At 35.6% G+C, this 16,617-nt stretch overlaps 1 protein-coding gene across 2 annotated transcripts in view; it reads right to left on the bottom strand.

The window, feature by feature from the left end:
- The window catches only part of camsap1a (calmodulin regulated spectrin-associated protein 1a), a 36,824-nt gene extending 20,719 nt beyond the window's left edge, over nucleotides 1-16,105 (bottom strand). For both annotated transcript variants that reach the window (XM_053479190.1, XM_053479191.1), the window contains exons 1-5: nucleotides 15,797-16,105; nucleotides 13,488-13,612; nucleotides 5,430-5,692; nucleotides 3,518-3,685; nucleotides 748-828 (exon numbers count right to left, since the gene is read on the bottom strand). In XM_053479190.1, the coding sequence (XP_053335165.1) occupies nucleotides 748-828; nucleotides 3,518-3,685; nucleotides 5,430-5,692; nucleotides 13,488-13,611 (636 nt within the window). In that variant the 5' untranslated portion in view covers nucleotide 13,612; nucleotides 15,797-16,105. The remainder of the gene's footprint in view (nucleotides 1-747; nucleotides 829-3,517; nucleotides 3,686-5,429; nucleotides 5,693-13,487; nucleotides 13,613-15,796) is intronic.
- Nucleotides 16,106-16,617: the final 512 nt, after the last annotated feature.

The following is a 16,617-nucleotide window of genomic DNA, read 5'->3' as shown; positions in this document are numbered from 1 at the left end:
AGCAGGCACAAAGTCAATACAAAGGCACAAAAATGCATTGTCTAAGTTTAATTAGCATGATAACCTTGTCTGCCCTTAACTTTACATTTACAGTAGTGTCATATACCAGCTGTGACCATTTTTCTTTTATAAATATAAATATGCAAATAAAATTAGCTTTTTTTTCTTACCTGTATCCTCTTATTTGTTTATGTACTTCTTCTATTGTAATTGCGTAAACTATCCAGAATTTTTTTAGCGCATGGAGCATATGATGGGTTATTAGGGGTGTAACGGTACACAAAGGTCATGGTTTGGTACGTTGAGATGAACTTTAATTTATTATGAATTCAACTTAATAATAATTTATTATGAAATGCAACATGGTAATACAAATGGTGAAATAGTACCAGTTGCACAGTGTACACAGGATGATGTCTTTTGGCACACTGACTTATGAAGACACAGTACCTGTGTCTGTGCAGCCTTGTGCTGCCATCTATTGGCTAGTGACAAAAGTTTTTTTTTTCTTTTTACAAAAACAAAACAGGTACCATGTAGTATGCTGAGGCCTAATGTGTGCTATATAAAATTTTATACCCTACAATCCAGGTTCTAATAGATTCGTTTTTTATGCTTGGTCACAGTGTATTGTTTGCCCATATTGTATATGTGTGTGTGTGTGTGTGTGTGTAAGGGGAACAGTGCTAAATAATTATGATTACGTGAATTCTGCAGTCATGCAGATGTGCGATTGGTGAATTGTACCTTTTGATGACATGGTGAGTCCATCAATTGTTGTTTCAGTTTAAACTCCTTCTCACAGATCTCTCTGGTTCTGGAAATAACCTACAAAACACACACACACACACACACATATCATCTTTAGACCTCAGGAGTCATAACAAGGATGATGGATTGCATAAAGAAATTTTAAAATACAATACAGAAATGTTATTGTTAAATAATAGATAATGAAAACATGTCTCACCAAATTAATGTCTCACTTTTTTAGAATTAAACATTGCTTTAGAAATCAACATACTTTAATACCCAGTTGCACTGCCTTTCATCTTCATCCATGCATTGCTATCATGTCGCACTGAAATGCACTCACTGTCTATTCACAGCAGTATACCAGTCTCAGGGGCATGATTAAAATCAGAAAAGGACCTGAAAATGTCAGATCAACAACATAATCTATTTCTGCATTCCTACTGCATGTTGATGAACCCATAATAATATTTTCAATATTACTATTAAAAAAAATTTAACCCAAGACATCTCTTGTCACACAATAAAGGAGTTATCAAAACGAGCCATTCTAGCATTATAGTAACATAACATATTTTTGTGGTTTTCAGGTGAACAGAACTGCACTTGTTGTGAAATATACTGCTCAAAAAAATAAAGGGAACACTTAGTCCCGGTTTGACTTGAACCATGCATACACATAAGAGAGGCGTTTAAGTCAAACTGGAACAAAGTGTTCCCTTTATTTTTTTGAGCAGTATATATATTTCTTATTTACCTTTAAAAAGAATTAAGGACAGAAATAAATGTGGCATGTGTAAAAGTTTGGACTTTTACACATTCAAACTCTCAGAACTTATTTAACTTGTAAAGCCTTCTGTGTGTGTCCAGTGTAGTTATTGAAAGGGGACCAATAAAACAAAATTCATTTTTTTATCATTCCGGACTGTGACATACTCATCAAAAAAGAAAAGAAAGACTCTTTTTTTCATTTTTTTTCTTGCTTTTGTATGTTTCTTTAATCACAGCCTTCTGAATTGTTTTGTCTGTGACATTATATACAATGTTCCTGAACTAAAAGGTGATAAGATTCAGCTCTAGCTCGGGGCTCGGCTTACTGACCAGGATAGTCTTTTTGAGTGAAGCAAAATGTTTATTTACATCTAGGCTGAAGCATGTGTGCATGTGAGTGTGTCTGAGAGAAAGAGAGAGAGAGAGAGAGAGAGAGAGAGAGAGAGAGAGAATTATTTCACATCAACTGCCTTGTTAACGAGGGACAATTTTAAGTTGGTTTTATTAAAATACTAAAGCTCAGGTGTGGATGCTAAATCTGTAAGTGTAACTATTTTAAAGTTTTTGTTTCATAAACTAGTTTGCTGAATTTAGGCACACTGTGGGTCTAATATAGCCAACCTGGCTTTTAGTAGCTAAAGATCCATAGTATGTGGATAAAACACGGGATAGCTTTCGTCCTCCCGACTGAGTGGTTGTAGTAGCCTTGATGTGTGTGGGAGCCTCCTAGTGACGGGGAGTAATTGGCCACGACTAGATTGGGGAGAAAATCGGGGGAAAAAAAAAAAAAGATAGGCAGGTAAGCAGCTACACGTTAATGGTTACCTCCTAGTGGTGTGTTAAATTCCTTTTCTGTGTGGTGTGTTTTTCAGAATATGGATTGGAAAATGCCTTATAATGTTCCATACATCAGGGGGATAAGCACTGTGTTTTTGTGTTCTTATTGATTGAGAAAATACACATCACCAGAAGAGTGTTAATAGACAAGACCAGTTAATAGAGCAGGTAAATGTGTTATGAGTGAAAGTGAAAAAAATATCAGGCATGAATGCTATGAGCTTTATTTCAGCTAAATCAGGAGCTCAGGACACAGGAGACCTGTGAGGCTTATATTAACTAGTTAAAAAAGTATAATTGTGAAGCTTTAAGAAGAGAGTGTAATTATGCTGGGTTGCAGTTAATGATGCCTATATATGCATCCATTATTAAGCTCATCTACTCATAAAATGCTTACTTTACTACTGCTCTTTTATCACTTTAAGGGTAGTCTTCGCTCAGGACACAAATTTCCCCTCCTCCCTCTCATGTATAAATGGAGACAATATCGAAGAGGATATATATTTCAAAGAACAACACAATTTGACTGAAATGTGGGAGACAACCCATTTAGCTTGTGTTTTCTCCTCGCTAAGTTTAATGTCACCTGGTTAGAGTAAGGTTAAGTTTGCGTGCCAAATTGCAGTGCATGTCTTGGTCTGACTTGCTAATAAAGCTTAGCAGTACATCCCTCTATTTGGTTTGTCTTAGTTTTTAGTATGTCGTTTGCTTGCCAGTCACCTCCAAAGCATTCTAGCATCAAAGTAAAATACAACAATTTCTTTTATTTGATAGACACAAGCATGCATCAGTGCTATAAACTTCAGCCTGGTAAAGATAACTGCATTGTAAGTGAAAACGCACTCATATGCATGTGCACAAATTAAATCTTGTAAAACAGAAACAGTGCTACCAAACTAAAAAATTTAATCCATGCATTTCAAACATTGACAGTGGTGCCAAATTAATGGTCTTCTTTAGGTTTCACAGTCATTGGCAGTTAAGTGGAACAGTGTAAGCAAAAGGTTTTCTACAATTTGTTTGCACATGACTGTATGTTCAGCAATGTTATATCTTTAAACATTAACATTAGGTACTGTAGTTAGTCATATCTCTAATGTGGATGGTAATATCCATAAATGATAAACACAAACACACACCAGACAGAATTACTGACCTTGTTGATCCAGATGAGCATGGCCTCTTCCATGTGGAAGGGCCGCTGCAGCTCTTTGGTTGGGGAGAAAGTGGAAAAGCGTTTAAGACATGACATCACCTGCTCTACACTCATCATCTCCATCGTACATGCCAGCATCAGGGCATCAATCAGAGGGATATGGGAGCTCTGTATACACAAAAACACACACAGTCAAAAACCAACAACAGTGTACCTGTAGATATTCTTAAGTTAAATGCATGCTTTTGAATATTTTGTTATGCAAGGGGTGTTCAAGTCAAACTGGAACTCGTGCTGAAATTTCCCATAAATGTGTAAAACGTTCATCCATAAATGATGGTCCTGGCTGAGATGGCTGAGAGAGATGGCTGTAGTCGTTTCAGTAAGCATTCAGATTGCCTGATACTTGAAAATTAACTGAACTGTACGTACTTTTAAACACCACTTGCACATTCCAGAAGTTCTATGAGTTATTGCCACATCCCCTGTATAGTCCTGACCTCGTTGCAATCCACTTTAGCCATTAAAGGGTGTCCTAAGAGGCCAGCATTTTAGATGTGGACCAGCGGTACCAAACATGGCTCCTGCATACTAAGAAAACTTTATAGCTTGATGGTAGGCACAAACTGATAATTATAAGTTATGTTTAATATATAGTTCATATTTCCTATTTTTTACTCTTTAAAGGGAATGCAACTGTGAGCACTTCCTGTTTTCTTAGTGAAGGGGGTGCCTTCCCCATAATATGTCAATGGGCCAAATTTGAGGACCTCTTGCATCCCAGGGGTACAACTTATACCCTCTTGCGGGTTATGTTCTAACACAGCTTGCAGGCCTCTTCAAATGTGGCAGATTTTATATTTCTACAAAATTCTTGCTCTGTGCTAGAATCCGTCAAAGTTGGTCTCAATGTTAAGTCTATGGGATTTTTTGGGCAGTAAATTGCCCTTTGTGGGGCAATTTACTCCCCACCCCTTAAAATAAGCCGCACGATTTGATATCTCTTTCATGTGTCTATGACAAATTCTAAAGGATTAGTTTTGCACCAAAGTTTGTATGGACGAAGAATATTTAAAAAAGGATAAAGAAAAATGAACCTGAAAGATAATACTTTGCTTCGCAAGCACCACTAATACAAGTAGTTTTTATTATCCTAAATATGTTGTTATTCTGGACAATCAAAATTTCAGGTTTGACTTGAACACCCCTCGTTATTTAAAGCAATGATATTACAAACACAATAATAATTCACATGTAGCAAGTGTGTTTTTATGTTTATCCCTTAACAAAAAAAATCAATAGTTTTCTATCCAGTAGTGTTTTTGGATGGGTTTACCAGAAGAGCAGTAAGTAATACAAGCCTCATAAGTTTAAGGCAGACTCATGCTATTTAGTCTTTAAGTCCTTGCATATTTGATGTCAAATAATAAAAACATGTAAATTTAACAAACAACAATTCTTAATTCTAAACCCAATAACATAGAATGAATCAGTCTCTGGGTCCGACTGAGACTGTCATTAGTCTCTAAATCTGGTTTGTTTTAACTGACCAAATATTATCCCAACACTACCCTCCACCACCTGCTCATTATAATATATATTCAGTCATTCATTCTCCATTCTACCTCACTGAACTGAGACATACTTTTAATCCAGGATTTCTGACCTGCTCCTAGGAACCCAATATTTACAATATTACATAATAAATAGATAAAGCGCAGTAATAGCAGAAGTGAAAATTTGGGTTATTGTGCGGCCCCGATTACACAAAGCAAGACACATCTACATGCAGGCTGTGAGCAGATGGTCATCGTGTGGGAGGCTGGTTCTCCCATTCTGACACAAACACACCAATCATTATGCATAAATCCATTTGGCAAAAGGTCAGGGGTCAGCATCCAAACACCCTCACCATCCTGATGGGGGTAGAAATGAGGTCGTGGTGCGTTACAGGCGTGCCGTCAGGCTCCAGGACGTGGATGGACTGACGGGCAAGCACCTGCAGGACCGAGTGGTGTGTGTGGCGCGTAGCCGACTGCTCGCCCAGCGAGAGGAAGGCACACACGCGTGAATAGAGCTCAGCCGAGAGCAGCAGCTCCAGGACAGGAGGCTTAATGTGCTCGACACCATACTGATCCACGTAGAATGGGTCTCTCAAATCGTCCGGCACATGATCTGTCAAGAGAGAGACGTAGAGAGGAAAAGAAAGAAACATTAAAAATGGGACAGACATACAGTAAGCAGTGTATGACATAAGGAGAAAGAAGACAGAATAGATACAATTAAACAGAACATTGTAAGCTCATCAGTCATCTTGTATACTAAAGACCAGTCCTAATACACAAAGTGGCTAATTATGCAAGACTTATACTCAGAATGTAACATGAATGACAGGATTATATTTGTGTATTTGTGCCGAAATATCATCGTTTACATAGTAACAGCTCATTTACAGGGTTGTTCAAGTTTCAATCTCTTCTCATATGTATAAGAATCAAAACACTTTTTAAAAATCAGATCAACATTAACAGTTTCTGTACTTTAGTAACAAACACAGTTAAGCTACTAGATAGATATGCTAGGTGGAAGTGACAGCAAGCTAGCTACAGAGGTGGAAAGTGTTTTTGTGTACTTCTACTTTTTAAAGTAGTTTTTAAAATCTGTAATTTTACTTTCACTTAAGTATTGTTCGTTTAAAGTATTGTACTTTGCTACATTTGAAATCATATTCGCTACTGAGTAAAAAAAAATGAATTAAAATGAATAATAATTTAAAAAATGAAAGTAACTCAGTAACTTTTACTCTGAATAAAAAATTTTATAAGCTACTATTTACTTCTACTTAAGGAGATTTTTATAATGGTAACTTTACTTGTACTTCAGTAAAATTTCACTGAAGTAACAGTACTTGTACTTGAGTACAAAAGTTTATTACTCTTTCCACCTCTGGCTAGCTAGACTTCCAAACAACTAATTCCTGAAATTAATCAAAACAGAAAAAAAAATTAAACAGAACTATACCCTCTATATATATAATATTCAAAAGTTTGGGGTCACTTACAAATTTCTTTGTTTTTGTTTAGTGATTTATTTTCTACATTCTACAACAATACTGGGGATTTCAAAACTATAAAATAACACATATGGAATTAGGTAATTATGTAACAACAAAAACAACAGTTAGTTGTTATTTTAAGACACAGAGGTCAGCCTTTCTGTAATAGTTCTTGAAAGAACAGTATTGTCAAGTGCATTTGCAAAATCCGTCATTTAGAGTTATCAGCCTGAAAAATGACCAATTAACAGCACCTCAGATTAGAAGCGTTATTATAAAGTCTTTACAGAGCACAAGTAGCAGACACATCTCACTTTTTAAAAGAGAATTATGCATGTTTCGGACGTCTTCAGCATTCCTTTACAACGTAGAAAGAAATAAAAATCAGGAACGATTATGGAAAATCATTGTAAAAGAGTGCTGGAGGTATCCAAAATATGCACTAATCACCTTTGAACAGTTGATATTGGGATGTATCTGCTACTTATGCTCTGTAAAGCCTGCATAACGGCTCTATTATGAGGTGCTGTTAATTGGTGATTTCTGAGGCTGGTAACTCTAAATGAACTTCTCCTCTCCAGCAGAGGTAGTCTTGCTTTCCTGGGATGGTCTTCATGAGAGCCAGTTTTATCATGGTGCTTGAGGGGTTTCGCAAATGCACTTGACAATCCTGTTCTTGCAAGAACTATTAAAGAACAGCTGTCCTTCATGTCTTAAAATAAAAAATGACCGTTGTTGCTGTTGTTGTTACTTAATTATATAATTCCTTATGTGTTGTTTTATAGTTTAAAATAAGAAAATCCCTAAACAAAAAACATTTAGGCATTTGGCAGATGCTCTTATCCAGAGCGACTTACATTTTTATCTCATTATACATCTGAGCAGTTGCGGGTTAAGGGCCTTGCTCAAGGGCCCAACAGTGGCAACTTGGTGGTTGTGGTGTTTGAACCTGGGATCTTCCGAACCGTAGTCCAATGCCTTAACCACTGAGCTACCCCTGGCCCATTAGAACCCATAAAAACCATTAGAAGGTGTCTCCAAATTTGTTACTGGTACTGTATTTACAAATTACAACATATAAAAAACAAGATATATAAGTGACTAAAACTGTTTGGGATCATGCTACTCAGACAATGAGCTGGCTCAGATGTGCTTGATAAGTCATTCGGGTTCACTGTTTCCAGTGACAAGGTTCCGCTCTTCAGTAGAACTACCAATCACGGTGAGAAGAAGCCATGTGTCAAGAGGTGGGACAAAAGACAAGACTCTCCAAAAAAGATTGCATTTACTACCAGAGAGGCACTGCTTTCAGGTGGGGCTCAAAAAAGCAAGTTAAAAGCCTATTAACCAAACAAATGTTAATCTTTTATCCTATTAAAACACATTGTACTAAAAAAATGCCTTGCATTCACAGAAACACAGGATTTATTGAGTGTCCATCAGCATTGTGTCAGAGACTTCAAAGGAGATTTTCATGCAGGCTGCACAATATGCAGAATACAGTTAAATTCCACCATGAGTAATGCATGCACTTGGATAAAATTTCATTGCCATATTTTTAAGAAATGCTTTAAAGCAATCATTTCTGCTTCTAATAGAGCCAGAGAAAGAGTGGCCTGAGTCTGAACAGAACTCACAATGCTCTTCCACAGCAACAGCAGCACTGCATATTGGAGCAATGAATAGTCCTGAAATCTTCTGATAACAGCTAATGTCTATTATGCAACATTTTTCAGTTGAAACCAAATAAAATTGTATGAAAACTGGTATCATCACTTAACAACTAAAATGTTGAAGCAATGCTCTAGGAATGTTTCTAAACTTCCAGCAGTTGATCTGACAGGATTTATTGGAAGTGAGTTCCAAACATGTGATTTAGAGATTAGCTGTTCCACCTAAACAGATAGGTTTATGCTCGCAGGACCACTCATCACAGACATCACAGCTTAAACACTTATTTTTACTTAGCTTTAGGCTACCTATAACCAGCAGTTAATCATGTGCTTAAGTAGATTAAGCATGACAGACTCATAAAAGTGCTATTCTAGTCTCACGTCCCAGATAATGAGTACTGAATCCTGTGGTATTGGTCATTAGTGATACTGTGTGAATGACTAAGTTTTTATTAGAAACATCCATCTGTTGTGTGGGTGAATGAATCATAATGCAAGTGCATAACAGACAAAATTAGGGTTGCAAATTTCACCTGTTGTTCTTAACTGATAGTTGGACTGATGGCTAGTTTTATAGCTCCACAATCCAAACAAACAGAATTAATTAGTTTAAACAAACAGAATTGAAAAAAATGGTTCAGATCAACAGATTTTTTTTGACAACTGCAGATTGGCCATTATATATTTTGGTCATTCTTAACAAAAACTGTTTATTGCACGAGCACAAATCTCTCTCTTTTGTTCGCACATCCTCGCTTTGTGCTCTAGAACACAATGTAAAAAATGGCTACGCATCTACATATCTATTTCACCACAATATTTAATACTAGTCTAAAACACATTTTTCCAGCCTAGGAAAAATTAAACATGGCACAGTTCCTGGAAAAACTCCAAATCTAGCAACAATGCTCACTCAATTTCGCACAGTCTGACAAGATAAATTCTAAAATGGCTCTTTTTCAAATATCAGTACCTTCTTTCTTTAAAACTTTGAACTACAATTATACACACCATCGAAGAATAAATGAATAAATATGTGAGTTATGGAGCATTATTAACCAAAACAAACATTATCGATTAACAATTCTTTATGGCAATTAATCCATTAGTGATTATTAATTAACATCCCTATTCAGAGTTAGTTTTATGAAGGGCAATACAGGAATAATATTTAGAAGGCTGACCAAGATCTGATCTAAAAAACATCAGATTTAAACGTTCACAATGCCCTAAAATATTAAATCTTAGGGTAAAAAAATCTGATTTAATCACTTTATGCTGTTAATGTGAATGTAGCCTAATAAAGGTTCTGATTTAAAAAAAAAAAACATATGTCCTAACACAATAGGAAAATAAAGCAATGACAGGACAAGCGCAGAGACAGTACTAGAACTAATCCATGAGCATATGGGCCTGTGAACAAAACATATAATGAAAGCAGCTGACTAGCAATCTTTTTAAACGCATTTGATCATGGCAACTTCCATTCTTATACTCTCAAATGTGGCCACAGCGTAATAAAGATCAATGGACGCTGAATCTGTAGGGAAACAGTGTAGCTCTGATGTTCAGCCAAATGGACCTGATAGAGCTGTGAGAGATTGTAAACAACACCCAAATGGTGTCAGTATGAAGGTTTACAGTTACTCTAGAGTCAATACTACTGTCTGAATTCTAGTTTCATCCTGAATTTCTGTCCTTACAAAACAGACCTAAAATTTTAATGCAGATTTGTAATATAGTTGCTTGTATTTATATAAACAGTCTCACAATATGTTAAGCTGTGTTTTTGTTCCAAAAAAGATTAAAAAAATAAAAATATAAAAAAAAAAAACACTAGTTTTTCACATTTATAGCCATAAGTCAAAGAGCAGGAGTGACAGTAGCTTAAAATTCTTGCCAGTACTATGTACCCAAAAGACGAGGATAATAATCCATGTACTGTACGTTGTGAACAGTTCTGTGATTCTAGTAAGTTTCTCTTTACGTCTTCACTTATTTCACTTCAGAATAGCCTTCGCTAACTAGCTGTTCCACACCAAGTAGTGCCCTTGATCAGCCGCTAGAGTGGGATTTAGGATTTAGCCTTGTGGTAGAATCAAGTTATCTTTTTAGCTAACATTAGCCATGATCAAAGCTGTGTTTAAGTGATTGGTGTTGGATGTGGATTTTCGCAGTCAGCTGCTCTCCACTGTACTCTCTACACTCTCCAGTACTGCGGATAGCCGCTGAATATTTTACTAGTGCGCAGTAACAGACCAGACCAGCCTATGGTCACCCATGTCTAAGAAAATAAAAGAAACGTACGTAGAGTATTTCTGGAAAATGTTCTCATGAAGCAGTCCAACTAATCTCTCAACAATCAATTCCATCTAACACAAATGACCAGTCATGGCAGGTAACCTGATTTTAAAGGAATCACCTAATAGTTTGTGAATAGCTGGATAGAGATCCTGCATGTGAGAATGAACAGGAGAGAGAATTTTCAGAGAATTTCTAGACAACAGGAAGGTCAACGGTCAAATAATTTGATTAGAGGGTGAGGAGGATTAATCATACGACGACTGTCTGTTAACCAGAACTGAATAGGGGGAGGGGATTATGTGCAAACACACCCTCTTTATAACAGCACAATGTATTATTTGTTAGGATAAAAATTTATTCCAAAATGTGCAATATGGAGTAATCTAAAGGACATCCTAACCTGAGCATGATAAAGTACTTACCCAAGATGAATGAAATCATTAAAAAATTGTTGGGCATGATCCAAAATTTAATGCCCCCTAAAACAAACAATCAAGCAAACAAAAAAGAAAAACTGTTGCATCTTCAGGGTTATATGGCAGATCCCTTATCCCTATATATGTGTAACCCTGAGTGCATCTACTCTCTTTAATAAATAATGCTAAATGGGCTAAAATGGGTCAGGGCCAGTAGATACAAACACACATACACAAAAACACCCAGCCACAGACACAAGCACACACTTAATATTTTAATATCCAACTACTAAGATATTCCTCTATCCAAACAAAAGCAGTAGTTAAGATTAAGCAAATAATTCATAAAATATAAACTCCCAGTTTTGTGGTGAATGATGTAGAAAAAACATATTCGCAAGCTTTCCACTATATTTTAGACCTTACTGGGGTTATTTGTCCATTCAGCCATAAGTGGTGTCATGTGTTAATTTTGGACGAGGTGGCCTGGGGTCCAGTCAGGTTTCCAGGTCATCCTATAGGTGTTAAGTGTGGTTAAGGTCAAAGCTCTATGCAGATCACTACATTTCCTCCACTTCAACTAACAGCTGTATGCTTCCTACTTCCTACAGTTCAGGAATGATAGGGTGTGATGGTCTTCAAAAACCTACGGCCATATAGTGTTTTTGTCATCAATAAGACACATTAACACACACACTGCTTTGTACACAAGGATTAATGATGTCATACTGATGCTGTTATTTCTGTAGGGCGATTAAACTTGAGTCACTCTCCTCCAAGCATAAAGCACTTAAGAACACGGGTAAAACCACACAATCACCACACAAACAAATCTATAGTATGTTGGCTTTTCTGATATACTTTCTTATCACTGCTTTCTCAATAACACTTGGATATCCATAAAAAAAAGAATGATGCATAAAATTATCCTCATTCTTTAGAAAGTTTATCAGACTTGAATTTTGAGATAACCTAACATCAGTCAATATAAGATGGTCAGATGATTCATGGAAATGTTAAGAAGAAATAAATAATAAGAAAAGATTTATCACCTGTATGCACGGCTTAGCACACTAAGGCCAATTCACTTCAGGGAGATTATCCTGGTAGCAGCTATAGTTAGCTAGCATAAAATGTTAAAGAGAAGCTATTCTGCTAAATTCTTTAGTCATTTCCTTAGTCATTTATAGAACTTTATTTTATATATATATATATATATATATATATATATATATATAAACAAGAAAAAAAAATTCAGCTTTTATTCTTTGTATGGACGGAAATTATATTTTCCGTCTAATGTGACCTTATATAAGAAGAGCTCCTCCCATAGCTTGTACCTTAGCTTTGCTGTTCTCTGGTGGGGCATACCTCATTACTAGTGTGAAATAAAAGGAGGGCAAAAAATAAGGAATGTATTATCTGAGGTGTTTTTCAGATGGAGCATTAATACCGTGTTCAGAGTGCCATCCCAAATCTGATTTTTGTCATATCAAATTTTTGTCCGATCATTTGCAAATAACAGTTTGGACAGTCAATCCGAAAGATCCAACTTTTGACACAAATTGCATTTGTCAGAAGTCTGAACAAGGCACACCGGATGGGAAATTTCTGAGACCTATGTTGATTAGTTTGAGAAGTAGTAAAATATGGAGCTACCTTTATATAAAAAAGAGTTCAGTCTAAAAGGTACTTACAGAATAAAATGGGTACTTTTTACTCTAAAGCTGCAGGGGGGGGGTGTTATAATTATCTGTTTGCTGTAATCGCAGGCCGGAATTTCATCATTTGCTTTGATTGTTGCATAACTAAAGAAAAATAGACAATATTAGCTGTTCATTTCTCATTGTTAATTTTTCTGCAGAACCAGTCGTGTTAGAATGTCTCAGAAGTTGTGCGGCAGCAGAACAAAAATTAGCAAAGTGAGAGGAAAGACTGAAGTCTGAAACGTCTGAAGTTGTTACAGGATGGCTTAAAAGCTTACTAACATAAAATATTTAAAATACAACATTTGCAGACATAGAGTAAAGATACCAGGCTACAACATAAATATGGGACAAAATGTGGTCAGTGTAGCTAGCAATGGAGTTAGCTTAGATTAACTTGAACAGACTATGACATGAACAGTCTTACTGCCTTATTCATTTTTGCATACTTAGTAATTGTATTACTGTAGATATTGATATTGCCTGAATGATACAACTCTCTTTACACATCCACACTCACACACAGACACACAGACACAGACACACACACACACACACACAAAATAAAGACTGGTATGCAGTGAGGCCTGACGCCAAGTGCAATCCGCACACAATTGACCACTGCTGACTTACAATCTGGGAACAAGCTCTATGCCTTTCTAGCTCCTTTCATGCTCTTGTGCTCTCCATACTGAAACACGCACACACACACACACACACACACACACACACACACACACACACACACACACAAAAACCCACACCCACACCCCACCTACATAAGCAAAAAGAAACAGGCCACAAAAATCTGTTTACCTTCACCATAAGCTTTGGCAAACAGCCAGCGTAGGTTGGCGTCGATTTTTGCCCGGGCCGAGTCGTAAAGTTCTGGTGAAGCGATTTTAATCTCGAGGCCTCCATCCCCTCCATCTGTATCCATCCTTTAGAAAACAGAACAAACTCATCACACACATACACACCCATAAGGACCTTATAAACCGACTTACTTTAGTAGTCACTTAAAAACTTTCGTCCTGCTTTATGTTACATACTGTAGAAATAATATGCATGTAATAAGTGTAAAATAAGTGTGGAAATACAGATGGCAGATGTTGCAGCACAGGATTGTCTAGTTCACCCTATGTTCCTGACAACATCTCAAAAAGTAAAGTGGTTCATGGGAGGATAAACAGTATTGTGGATTCTGTCAGTATATTTTGGAACAAAACCTGGTTGCCTCTGCTTGGAGGTTCTGACTCATATGTCACATATACAGTAAAGCTTTCGACAAAATGATGATACACAGCAATGTAGAAACTACAGAATATAGTATAATGTTAATATTATTATGCCAATGAATGAATATAGAAATAACTAACATTTTGCAATGACCTTGTTTACCTTCAAATTCGAAAACATGCAGTGTGAATTAAAGAGCTACGTCTGTATTGCAAATCTAAGGTTATATAAGTTATATATACTTTGTTAACATTGGTAAATATTACAGATGTTATGTGCACCAAATACGAGTTGCAAGAGCGAGGATTATTTTTAAACCATTTAAAAAAATGTAAAATAATTTGGGAAAAAATGTTTGAGGTCAATTATCACTTGAGGTCATTGTGAGTAAAAATTCTGCCTTTATTTTTTTTTCACCATGTAGCTTGTTTATGTTCTCTATCAGGGAACTCTTTATTTTATATTATGTTTATAATCTTTGACAATCTTATGTAAAAGTGCTTTACCTGTTATTTTCTTCCTTCTGACAACAAGCAGAGTTGCGTTATGTATTTAACGTGAATAATTAATAGGGATGACGTACACAGAACAGCTGCATTAGCATGTTAAATCTGTCTGTCATTTAAATTTATTTAAAGAATGTTTTAGGGGAAAAAAAAAATATATATATATATATATATATATTTTTTTTTTTTTTTTTTTTTTTTTTTTTAAGTTTTAATTATTTCCGCTAACCTCAAATGCTGTGAACCAGCCAACACATGTTTTGGGTCTGAGGCTATGTACCTAACATGCAATTACAGCTTATGACTTACAATTTGCATCAAACAAACAGTGGATTCTCGCCACAAAACTGTTTGTATTGTTTGTGACACTGTCCAAAAATGATTGTATTAAATTTATTTGGACTCTTTGCATATGATACAAATGTAACAGCACACATCTATCACTTGCTTTTAAATTTTTTAAATCAAAGGTTACAAGACTCATTCTGTTATAGTTAGAAACAGACTTCTGTTTGTGCCAGAGTCACAATGATGCATTACTAAATAAGATTTTAATGGACTCTATGGACTCTAATGGACTCTAGAAAATAAAAGTGTGTAAATTCAAATAGGAAACATTAGAAATACAAGCATAATTGGTTATATATCATGTTTATTGGATGATAAATTACATGACTTGTATATATATTCTACATATGACTTTCATTAGAAAACTTTGAATAAATTGTATTATTTTGACACTTCTTACGATTGTGATTTAAACTGCGATAAGTATACTTTAAATTAATAACTCATTCTTTATAGTTTATAGTGGACTGTATGCTGGCTAATAACAGAATATAAAAGTGTGTAATTTATAAAAACATTAGTTACACATAAACCATTGGTTACATATGATGATGTTATGTTTATAGGCTGATGATTTAGATTATTGGACAGTGTCTTGTATATGTATATACAGTATAATTTACACAACCTCTGCTAAATCCTATTTCCATATATGCCGAGTATATGAATTAAAATATTTAATACCTGATTCGTTTATATAGCCATTTTTGGACATTTTGATATGTTTTATTGTTCATCGTATTACACAATGCATCTAATTGGCTTACTGCTAGCTAAGATGGCTAACTTATGACAATACAGTACTAGTGTTAATTTTGAATGCCTTTACTAACAGGATATTAATCCATTAGAATGATATTTTGTATGTGCATTCTGTCCTAATAAACAGATAAATAGATAAATGAATGAACACACACACACACACACACACGTTGGACTGACGGGATGGATAAATAATAACGCTACACCTGACAACCAGTCGAAATCGCAGCAACAAATCAAGGTGAGAAAAGCACGCAGAAGTCGAATTACCTCCAGGTGTGAACAATCCACTGTTCAGGATTTGAATAAACGCCGTTGTGAGTCTTTAACACTCCCTGTTACAATGTTACAACGCAATAACACTGTAAAGCAGGCTTTCTCCTGTCCGCCTAGCAACAGACTCCCAGCACTGCGGCCTCCGCTACATGACAATTACACACACAAATACAACGAAAGGAAATAAAAACGTCTTCCAGTATAAAAGCTAAAATGTCAGTGAAGCTGCATCTTGTCCAGCAGCTCGTCCACTCCGGTCGCTAAGGATGAATTGAGCGGTGCTGTGGCTTTAGAAAACGACTCGCCATTGGATTGAACAGGTTCCTTCAGTATGGAAAGCCAACGGGGTCACACGCTTCCTCGCGCTTAATTGTCCGCGGACTGCACACGCTCTGGATTCATTTCTACGGATAGCCTATGAGGACAACAAACATTTAGAGGCGGCATATCATTCTCCTTAATGTTAACAAGTTAACATACTGTGCTGTAGGTCTAAGAGCTTTCCAAAACTGTCTGTTCAGGTTGAAGCGAAAATACCACTTGTGTGGATGTACGTGTAAAGGTGCTTATTCACAATTATATTCTTAGTGTTAATCTTTATAGCAATAAAACGTTTAACACTATTATAAATTAATATTAATAATATTATTTTTAAACATATTTTTATAACAAAAAAACCCAAATCACTTAAACATAAATATGTAATAAATAATAAATATTAATATGATATATATCAGATAATATTAATATTATAATATTGTAACATAAATAATATAAGATTTATTTATAAGTATTGTTGTGTATATTATATATGT

Source organism: Clarias gariepinus, chromosome 19 (assembly GCF_024256425.1).
Source record: "Clarias gariepinus isolate MV-2021 ecotype Netherlands chromosome 19, CGAR_prim_01v2, whole genome shotgun sequence".
Lineage (NCBI taxonomy): Eukaryota > Metazoa > Chordata > Actinopteri > Siluriformes > Clariidae > Clarias > Clarias gariepinus.
The sequence above is the reverse complement of the archived record's forward strand: the minus strand, read 5'-3'. Positions and strand labels throughout refer to the sequence as shown.